The sequence below is a fragment of the Gossypium hirsutum genome, chromosome A12, assembly GCF_007990345.1.
Source record: "Gossypium hirsutum isolate 1008001.06 chromosome A12, Gossypium_hirsutum_v2.1, whole genome shotgun sequence".
Lineage (NCBI taxonomy): Eukaryota > Viridiplantae > Streptophyta > Magnoliopsida > Malvales > Malvaceae > Gossypium > Gossypium hirsutum.
The window spans coordinates 80,214,498-80,226,427 of record NC_053435.1 but is presented as its reverse complement, the minus strand read 5'-3'; the positions used below and the strand labels follow the sequence as shown (position 1 = coordinate 80,226,427).

Sequence of the window (11,930 nt, the reverse complement as noted above, 5' to 3'; positions counted from 1 at the left end):
CATTATCGATTAACAATGAAAGAATATTGAAGCATAATTGAATCTAGAGAATCAACAAATAATAACTAAAGCTGTATGAATACTCAAAATATACATGTTTGCGATTTCTTTAAAAATATATAATAATTGAAAAAAAAACAGCTTGCATTCAATGCACTTCAAAACCAAATATGATTCTCGTTTGTTTTATTACAAAGAATATATAACACAAGCAAAGCCTTTATATATATACACGCATATCGCATTAAAAAAAACACTAAAGTAATACTGCTGAAAATTTAATAATATATTCATATTTTAAATTTAATTGTCAGGCTTCAATTCCATTAAAACTTACTTTGATTTCTTCGAGATTCAAAACTTTTTTTAACAGATTTTTCCTTTAAAACCAACACTTATATAGTTTAGGTTTTCTGACCGAAAGTGAAAAACCATGATAATTTCATATTAATCCAAAAATTCAACATTGAATGAAAATTAAATTAAAAATAACCCTAAAAAATTGAATCATAATTAATCAGAACCTAAAAAAATTTATCTAGAATTTCAAAGATTCAACATTATATATAATTGAAATATCATATCTATAAAATTTGAATATCGAATCAATCCAAAATAATAGAAAATCAATTCATTCTCAATGATTCAACATGATGAGGCTCTAATACCACTTATTAGATTTGTAAAATAAATCTGAAATAAAACTTAATAAACCAGAATCTATTATGTCAAATCATCAAGAATAAATTAAGAACAAAAGTAGATGCGGAAGCATACCTGAATCCATGAATTCCTTGAAGTTTTACTGGATCTTGGGGATTTGATCTTCTAAATTAGCACACAAGAAATTCATAGCATATCTGCTCTCTCTTTCCTAATGATGAGATATCTACACATATTTGTCCCATACTTTATTTAATAATTAAAGCCCAATAAAACTTTAACTAAATTAAATTATTTTTAATTTGGGCTAATCTATCATGATAGTAAATAATAACATGTAATTATGATTATTATATATGTAATGTCCATATTTTCCACCAATCATCACCCACATTTTTATATATGTCTGCAGTTGAATAAAGATGTAACGCCTCAATTTTCGGGAATTTTGTGAATGTTGGCATATGTTTAATTATGTTAGTGGGCCTCTAGAAGGCCCAAGCTTAAGATAGAACCCGGCAATTTTAGTTAATTTTTGTTCCATAAGAAAAAGGGGGTGAAATTATGAAATAGGACCTATGTGAAAATGTTTGAAAATGCTATAGGCTAAATTGAAGTGGCCAAATAAATAGGAGTGCAAAATAGGAGGATTTGCATGACAAACCTCCCATTTTACATGAAGTGGCCAGCCATCATGTTGTTGTAGACAAAATGTGCACTTGATATCCATAATTTATGGTACAAATTGATACAAATTGATAGTGGGTTAGGTAAATGTTCCATGATAATGGGTTAGATAAATGTTTCATGATAATGGGTTAGGTAAATGTTCCATGATAATGGGTTAGGTAAATGTTCCATGATGGGAATTTCATGTCTTTTGTATTAAAGAATTAAATGGATGAAATATGAAATTTTATTAAAAGAAAAAGGGGTGAAAAGAACAAAATTTTGTCCATCTTTGTTCATCATAGTTGAAAGTTAGAGAAGAGAAAGAAGAGGAGAAAGCTCTTGAATGTTCGGTCACTTGGGGAAGAAAATTGAAGGTAAGTTCATGGTAGTTTGCTTCTATCTTGATGTTCATGAGTTCTTCTTGATTCTACCTTAACTCTTGAAGCATATTTTGGTTTTTGGTTGTGTTGTGAGCATTTGGTCATGAATTAAAATGAAGGAAATGGTTGTTGTTCCATGTTCTTTTGATGAAAAATGGAAGATAGGTGAAGTTGAGCCAAACAAATGAGCATGCATGTGCCTTAGATGCTAAGGGGAAAAATCGGCTAACATGTTGTGCTTTAAAATGATGAAATGGAGACTATACTTAAGTAAACTCATAGATATGTGATGATTGATTGGTGATATACATGTTTAAATAACATGCATGCAAGTTATGTGTGAAAGAGTGATTTGGTAATAAATCTGCTTGGGACAGCAGCAGTAATGTGACTTTGGAAAATCACCATAAATTGTGAGAGATGAGTTAGAAGGTGAATAAATTATGTAATTAAAGCTTAATGAGTCTAGTTTCAAATGAAATAAACTAGAACATATTTTTAATTCTGTACAATGAGAAATTTGATTCGTAATGAAGAGTGGTCAGATTAGTCAAACAGTGAAACATGAGAAACTTTAAGAAAAATATGGTATTGATTGGCCAAACCAAAAATTCTGAAAATTTTATGGTTAGAATATATATGAGTCTATTTTCAGGGAAAATTAACGGCACTTGATTTGGAGTTTCGTAGCTCCAGTTATAAATGATTTAGTGACTGTTGCTCAGGAAGACAGCTTGCAGTGAAATTATGATTATGTGGTAAACATTGACAAAAATTTGTTAATGAGTTGCTTATTGATTTCTTATAAGCTTACTATGATCTGTAGGTGTGGTTGACCGAATATTGTAAGGGGTTAATACGTAGTTTGTATTTGAATAGTTAGATTAACGTGTTAGTAATCCAATTGTAGGCGGTTCGTGTGTGGATCTCGTCAGCATATCGTCGCAAACAGGTGTGTAACTAACACCCTCTTTCTTAGTCTGGATAGCAAAAGACGAAAAGCCGAAATGTCGAAAACCGGTATTTTATAGATTTGCGAGTGTGCGAATGCTCGTGAGGTAAATCGATTAATATTTTTGGTAAGCTGAAAAATTTGGACTGCAAAGTGCATGATTTCTGTGTCCTCGATATTTTTGGGCTTAATGGGCCAAAATTGGAATGATGGGCCAACGGGCCCAATTCGGTAAGAACTCTCGGTACGTGATTCTGTTAGTACGTGAAAAGTAGGAATATGCATGAAAAACCCTAAAATAGATAAATTACTGAAATACCTTTAAAAAGTGGAAAATTTACAGTTTTACCCCTAGTAGGTAAATTACCGAAATACCCCTAGGGTTAAATTGACCTAAATGCATGTTTGACTGTTGTTATTTACTGCATGCCATGTTGTTATTATCTGATGCATGGGATTGGGATATTGATGGAGGAAGTACTAAAAGTGGCTTGTCCACGTACTGGAGGCTTTGCCTCAATTTACTGTTAACTGAGCAGCAAGGCTGCAACTGTGGAGTGTTGGGCTGGGTGGGTTGAGCTATTCCCCACATGGAGTGTAGGGCTGATACGGGTGGAGTGTAGTGGTTGGTGGGTTGAGTAGTCTCCCCAAATGAGCTTGCATATGTTATTGATGTTGCATGTATTTTGAAATGGGCCTATGAGCCATACTGTTATCTGAATAAGGGGCTAAGGCCCAGTTTATTGTAATCTGAAAAGGGCTCTGGTCCAGTACCACTGTTACCTGAATGGGCTTAGGCCCAATAGGCTTGAGCTGACTTGGGCTTTGAATGGGTTTTCCTTACACACTGAGTTTCCTCAAACTCACCCCTTTTATTTTCATCCACACAGGAAATCCCCAACCATAGTGGGCTTGGAGCTGTGAGGGAATTCGGAGTGGCCACCCGTTCTGAAAGTTTGATTTTCTTCTGGTGAACTGGACATCCTATTATTTATGTTGAGGTTTGGGTTTTTAAATGTAATAAGGCCGCTTAATTATTTTTGATGGTTTTAATATGTATTACTAAGATATGTATTACTTATTTTAACTGTTGAAATTGGATAGCTTTAGGGCGCGTTTTCAAAAAAAAAACAACAATTGATTTCAAAATAACACGACAACAAGCAAAGCTTCCGCAATGAAAGTATTTTCCAAAATTAATCACTTTTCCTAAAAATGACTTAATCAAATCAGTTTCCTAGAAATATACATGACATTAAGGTGTGGCAATGGCGGTGTGCATGTCTAGGATTGGATCCGAAGGGAGCTTGGTACTTAAGTAGTCCGGTAGACTCACCTCCTCTTTTCCGATTTCCTACCTGGTGCACAGCTTCCATTCACTTTAACCTATAATGAAATTATCTTTTAAAACACTAAGTAGGTTTTTCTAGATCAACAATATAAAATGTTTTGAACGCTTCGATGTGGCATGTCGGATCCGGCCATAAAGTCTGGGCCGGGTTTGGGGTGCTACAAAAGATTTCTTATATGCTTTGGGTTAATGTTAAAATTAATAATGTAAAAGTGATACATGGTGTGTTTTCTAAAATGTAAAAGCAATAAAATTATGTCTTAAGTGTGTTGGTGCTACCAATTGCAGCTCACTATGCAATTGGACTGAATGCCACTTACTAATTTTGTTGTGATTTCTTGGACTATTTTGTATGCATCTTTTAAAGGATCTTTAGCAACAATTTTCAAGATCATAATTGATGAAAATATTAAGTCAAGCAAGGATATCCTAAAGCAGTCGTAGTATGTTTCTTTTGCCTTCTTTAGGGGTGTCCAAATCTATATAATATGCCCAAATCTTTATAATGTGTAAAAATTGATGGTTAAATTTGTTATTATATCCTTTTTTTAACTGTTACTCTACTTTCCCTAGGGGAGCATTCGATCGAATCAAGTAAAAAAATTTCGAGTAAATCGAGTTGATGAGTCTCATTTTATCATCCTAACTCGATTTGAATTTTTTTCAAATTGAGTTAAGTGAAATAAAATTCGAGTCGATTCAAATCTAGTGAATTTTTTTGAGTTAAATTAAGCAAAATTAAACATGTCAAATTAAAATCTTGTTACTGTATAAATAATTACATGTTACATCACATTAATCTGAAACCATATATATTTGAAAACTCTTTCAGAGCAAAATAAAAGAAAAAAATACTTTAATATGATAAAATTGAATTATTAATTTACTTATTTAGGTTCCAAAATTATTATTTTAGAAAATTTTAAAATTTTTCACCTTTTCATATATTCTTTAGAATTTTATTTTTTATTTTAAAAAATATAAAATTTAGAATTTTTATAAATATTTTGAATTTTGTTTATTTTATTTGTAATTTTTGTTGAGAGAGACCAATTTGTTGATTTTTAAATTTAATAGGGATTAAAATGGTATTTACACAAATTTGTTATTTGAGTTATTCAAGTTATTTGAGCTATTCGAATTATAAAATTTAACTTGACTCAAACTTGAAACTCGAATTACTTATTCGAGTTAACTTGAGAAAACCCAATAATTTTATTCGATTAATTCAAAATTCGAAATATTTTTATTTTTTTGAGTCGAACTGAATTTTGCTTATCCCTATCCCTTTCACCAAAGATTTAACAACACTTAATGGAAATGAAAAAAAAAGGAAAAAAAAAGAGGCAATAGTTTGGTGCCCAAATTAAAAAAAAAATTGATAGTTGAGTGACAAAAAAAAAGCAATACTTAAGTGACATGTGGTGTAGTTTACCCATTAAATTATAATATATATTTATATATTTCAACTAAATCCTTAAAAAAAATTCAAAATGATGTTTATTTATTTAATTAACAATCAAATTTAATATTTTAGATTAACCATGAAAAGAATTTTTTTTTTAGTTATGCAAATGTTTATGTCGTATTATTTTATTTAAAATAATGTTTGGAAAATGAGTTTTGGAAAGTTTGTGAGATAACAGAAAATGTTTTATGTAAAGTTATTTAAACATCATAAAATTTTGTAATTTTCAGAAAATCATACTATTTTGAAACAAATCCTCATATCTCTGTGTTTATTATTTTTTCTAACCATATATAGCATAGTTTAAGTATAACTTTGAATAATTGAGTATAATTTAAGTATCACTTGTAATAAAAAAAATATTTCCTTATATATTTGCCACCAATATATTCAAGCAGACATAAAAACTAAATTAGTAAATAAATTTAGTCCGAAAACACTAATGGTATCAATGACTAAACTACAATATTAAGTAAAAAATAAAATAAAATAGGGATAAATCTAAAAAATATGGATGAACTTTAGTTAAATGTGCAATGTTATACATGAACTATGATTTTATGCATGACATTTTGATTTATTCAAATTTCACAAATTATTAAAAAAATTATCAGTATAAAATCAATTAGGCTTACACATTGTATACACAAATAATTATATTTATCTAATATGAATATAAAGAGATGTATTTATCTATTTAAATGTGTATAGTTGAATCAGAATCAAAACTTTATGGATACATTCGAACAACAATTAAAATTTCATATATATAATTGCACCAAATCGAAATTTATGTGTCAAATTATACATTAAATTAAAATTCATGTATAGCGTAACATTTAACTTTAAAAAGATTAATAAATCTCCAACTTTATCCAAGTATAAGAACTGGTTGACATTTTGATGTAAGATGCTTCCGGCTCTACAACCATTAACTAGAAGCTTACATGCTTTATTTCCCAACATATATTGCTTCGTCCAATGATGTTTTATTGATGTTTTAACATTGTTATGATTCCAGCCACGTAAATGTGGCAAATTTTAACCTTTTGTGCCACATTGTTCACCTTCTTGCGATACTTTTTATAAAATTGTGAGGGCTGATTTCTATATAAACCCCCACATCTTCATGTTCTTTGGCACCAATCAACAAAGAGTTAACAAAAGAAATTCAATATGAATCTTATCAAGGGATTCTCCACTGTTTTTCTTTTCATTTGCTTTGTTTTAATTATTACGGATTGTTTCGTTGTTGAAGCAGATACGTGCAAACCCAGTGGCAAGCTTAAAGGGAAAAAGCCTCCGCCGGGGAAATGCAACCAAGAAAATGACTCTGATTGTTGTATAGAAGGAAAGTTTTACACAACGTATAAATGTTCTCCGCCTGTGTCGAGCCATACAAAAGCAAAGTTGACAATTAACAGCTTTGAGCCTGGCGGGGATGGTGGTGGACGGTCGGAATGTGACAACCATTACCACTCAGATGATGACCCTGTGGTGGCACTTTCAACCGGGTGATTTAACCACAAAAGAGGTGTTTGAAGTATATCAACATCCATGGCAATGGAAAAAGCGTTAAGGCTAAAGTTGTGGACGAATGTGATTTTACGATGGGATGTGATTCAGTGTATGATTACCAGCCTCCTTGTCCTAACAACATTGTTGATGCCTCGAAAGCAGTTTGGAAAGCTCTTGGAGTTCCTAAAGATGATTGGGGAGAAATGGATATTGACTGGTCGGACACTGATTGACATCTTAAGTCACATTTTTAATATCTGTTTGCAGTTGAACAAAGATTTCTTATATGCTTTGAGTTAATGTTAAAATTACTAATAATATAAAAGTAATATGTCTGTGTGTTCTCTAAAATGTAAAAGCAATAAACTTATGTTTTATGCCAACAACTTCTTGACCTAATGATAAGAGCATTATGTTGTAGGAATGGGAGTTTGTGTTCGGTCCTAAGCAATTCTATTCCTCTCTCCCAATTATATATAAAAAGAAGTCTTAAGGGTTAATTGCACCAAATGTTTCCAAATTATTCTTGAGATTCTAAGTTATCTTTAAAATTTAAAATGTTCTGATTGAGTCCATTCTGATTTATTTCTTCATTTGTAATTCTGTGTTCATTTTGATTCTTAAGAATGGCTCACGCAATCACTCACAAGCATGGCATTGAACACGATCGAATAATCATTTTTACATATCTTTAACCGAGCAATGAATGTACCGAGCAATAGTGGCATACTTTGACCCGATTACTTTGACTATTTTTATGCATCTTTTAAAGGATTTTGAGCAGAAAATTTCGAGATCATGATTCATGAAGATATTCAATCATGGAAGGGTATTCCGAAGAAGTCTTAACACTTGCCTTGTTTAAAATTTTTTGCAATCAATAGAAGTTTAGTGGATAAAGTTTCTTTTTATTTTGTTTAATTGCTCAAAATTTTAATGATTTAATTCTATATTTAAAAATATATAAAAGTTAATATATTGAAGATTTGTTCACAATTATAATTTGAATCAATTTAAATACTAAGGACACTTTTGATAAATTAATTTAAAAGGAGACAATAAAAGATTATCACTTAACCAATAAAAATAATATTTATTTTATAGTTTTTTTAACAATATCATTATAGGTTATGGTTTTATCTGTTCTTTTTTATACAATATCTAAAACTACTTATAACCCCTCTCCAACTCTTAAATAGGAGAATAATGCGCTTCACCATATTTAAATCTACGTCCTCCTGTATTCACAATACTGCCGATACCAATCGAGTTAAGACTCAATCAACTTTATTTTATAGTTAAATTATAAGTTGGATTCATAAAAAAAAACACGTGGCCAAAAATTTTCCACCTGTTAGAATCAATGTTGTTCACTTAACATAGAATGTAAATTTCTTCGCAATGTTTAATAGTTATTGCATCTTTGGCTCTTTTCACTTGGTTGTTTGCTGTAAGAAGAATTTCATACTGAAAGTGTTAATAAACCAATGCTGTAAAAATTAAACATTAATCAAATTGACTAGATTATCAATTTTTAATTCAATAATAATAAAATAAATAAAAATTAGTAAATCAATTCAATCGATTGAACCGTTTAATTCTTCACTTCTATTTTTTTAATTTTTACCAGTTTAAATAATTTATTTTATATTTAAGTACATATCACCAATCGAACCGATAAAATATAAAATCAATAATTTTTTATTTGTCCCATTTTGAGATTCCTACTTATGCATATTATTGGATAATACAAAAATATTCAATATATCTTATAAATTCCAATAACAATTACAAAATTTTGGTATATGATGTTGTAGTTATATATGTCTTTCGATTATAGCGGTTTACCAGAAGATTTTAAGCAAATTAAAAAATATCATTTTTGTCATTTGAGTCTTAGTTCGACTGACATCAACATTGTTATTGTACAAGCCCAATTTATCCCGGGGTCCATAAGCTAAACTCAAACCCAAACCAGACCCAAACTAAACAAATCAGCCTAATATTAAACCTATTATAGACCCAATAAAAGCCAACCAAACCCGAAGCCCAACAATGTAGCCCAAATAAGAAAAAACAAAAAAATAACTAAACCCTAGGTGTGCTGCACCTAGGGTCTTCTGATCAAGCCGCCACTAGCCACCGCACTCTGCCATTCTGACACTGCCACTGCAGCACCGTCGCACTGCCCGTTTACCTGCAACAAAAAGCAGAATAATCATTTTTAAAGCAAGTTGTAAATGGCTATAAAGCCATATGAACCCAATGTAATTTTTTTTCTATTCAGACATTAGGGAATACAACAAAAAAAAAAACAGATTCGAACATACAAAATAATCAGAAAAATAACAAAGCAGATCGAAAAACAAAGTTAGAAACATGTAAAGGTCCTTTTTATTTTTATTTTTTCCCTCTTTGAACTGTTTATACATACAAATATTTCTTTATTTCCCTTTCTTTTTTATTGTTTATATATAAACGTATATTAAAAAGTGCATAAAAAGAAAAACTTGCCCTTTTTTTATTCCACTGAAAAAGGTGACTTTTGGCCTTCCGGCCGTCGTGGACGACGGAGCCGTCGTCGGCGACCGGTGGTCGACACGGCGGGCGATGGCCAGATTCGTGGCCTAAAATTAAGGGGGTTGAGAGGATTTAAGGGTGTTTTGTTTTTTTTTTCAAGGGAATAGCAGAATGTGTTAAAAAAAAATCTTTGCTTTTATAAAACAAGCAAACGACATCATTTAAGGTCTGTTTCAGTGGCCTCAAAACGGAGCCGTTTAGGGCCATCCGCGCGCAATCCGACCAGCTCCAGGGGGAATCCGCGTGTTTTTGATTAATAGATTATTTACCCCTCTAGCCCTTCCGCATTCTTTTTTTTCTTAATCTAGTCCTTTCGTTTACTTCTCTTTATTTTATAAATTTAACTACAGAATTTGTTAGCTTTTCAAATCGGTCCCTGGCTCACTGATCCCTTAGGAAGGGACGCGTGTCCAGGGATTGGGTTTTTTGCCCATTTGTTCCTCTGCCTTTTTGCACCTGTTTATTTTAGTCCTTATTTGCCTATTTTGTCATGGTTTTCACTTTTAATTTCATTTTTAATCTGATTTAATCCCTAATCAGCTTGATTTCAAAATTTTTATTTATTTTTTGCAAATTTGTTATTTATTTTAAATCTCTTCACATACTATTTATTTTAAACTATTTAGTTATTACTTATTTTAAGTTCTCTTTTATATATTATATTATTCATTTTAAATTGTTTTTATATAGTATTTATTTTGAACTGTTATATTATATACTATTTTAAATTGTTTCATATATTATTATTTTAAGTTGCTATATATTATTCATCTTTAAACTATTTTTTTATATTTTTTATTTCAAATTGCTTTATATATTATTTATTTTGTTTTTCTTTGATTATTAATATCGGTATCAAAATGATGTATGATGTGTGACTATTACCATTAGGTGTACTATAATTCGTTTATTCGTATGTTCATATTATTCATATTATACATTTATTGTTCTTTTGTTAAGCATATCAAGCACCGTAATTTATTTTTACATTGTACTACCAAATTGTGTTACATCTTACCCAACACATTAAAATTTGTTTTTTTTAAATAATCGATACTCCGTGTTTTGAAATTCAGAAAGTCGTTCCCTAACTTATGGGATTTTGATTTTCTCGATAAATCTGGATAAACGGACCTTTTAAAATAAATGTGATCTTTTAAAATAATCTCGGGAATCACGAAAAGATCGTATTATAACTTACGGAATATGGTTTCTCTCTAAAATTGAGATAATTGAATGTCTTTTAAAATAAATTTTTCGGCATTTATTCTTGTTTCGGGAATTTAAGACATTGCGTCCTAACTTACGGGATGTAATTCTTTTTTCTCGATTAACATGAAGTATGCCCTTTCTCGAAAAATTTTCAATACTTTAACAAGGGATCATATTTTAAATCTCTTCAAGATTTTCAATTCTCAACACTAAAGACACCAAGTAATCAACTAGGTACCAATTTTGGGCATATCGAGGGTGCTAATCCTTCCTCGTGCGTAACCGACTCCCGAACCTATTTTCTAGACTTCATAGACCAAAATCATCATTTTAGTAAATTTAAACTTTTATTAAAATGATTGAATTATAAGGTGATCTGATCACACCTAAATAAAAGGATTGGTGGCAACTCCCATGTTCATTTTCGTTTTCAAAGTCAAAGTCGATCCCTTTTTCAAAAAATAGTTTCGACAGCTTGGCGACTCCACTAGGGGACCCAAAATAAGTGAGTCAAGCCATGAGTTGATTACTTTTTGTCTATTTGTTAAAAATTGAAAACTTAGTTTAAATTTACGATCATTTCGTTGCATTTCATCTGTCTTTGTTGCGATCTTCATTATTTTGGTTTATAATTTCTTTACTAGATATATTTATGCATTGCATCGCATAATCGGTAGATTTTACCCTTTTAAGTGGGAGTGAGAAGCTATTCCTTCGTGAGGTCTTCACCTCCGTATAGGATAGCGGATCGCTTTCAGGATACATCCGTACCTATGTCTTCGTGAGATTTTCATCTTCGTATAGCCATAGGGAAATGTATTCCCCTGAGCTGAACTCGGTCCATATGAGCCTATAATGGGTGAGGATCGAGGAATCTTCTAGTTTAGGTACCCTTACTTTAGAATCGAACCACACATAGTGAGCCCTAAGAGCCTACCCTAGGTAGAACCGCACCAAACCCTAGTGATTACCCGAGTAGGTGTTTTACTTATTATTCTTCGCTTGCTTTAAATTGTGTATGAAATACTGACTTGTTTTGTTTAACTGTTATTGTAATTGCATGGAATTTTCATCATAAAAAAGGTGTTGATTCACATTCGGTTGCTAAATAGATAACTTGTCATGGAAAAAGGG

General features: G+C 30.9%; 1 protein-coding gene across 1 annotated transcript; it reads left to right on the top strand.

Moving 5' to 3' along the window:
* Positions 1-6,662: 6,662 nt before the first annotated feature.
* On the top strand, positions 6,663-7,237 carry LOC107919544 (kiwellin-1). Its single transcript, XM_016848991.1, has 2 exons — positions 6,663-7,000; positions 7,060-7,237. The coding sequence occupies exons 1-2, from the start codon at positions 6,663-6,665 to the stop codon at positions 7,235-7,237; spliced, it is 516 nt and encodes a 171-aa protein (XP_016704480.1).
* Positions 7,238-11,930: the final 4,693 nt, after the last annotated feature.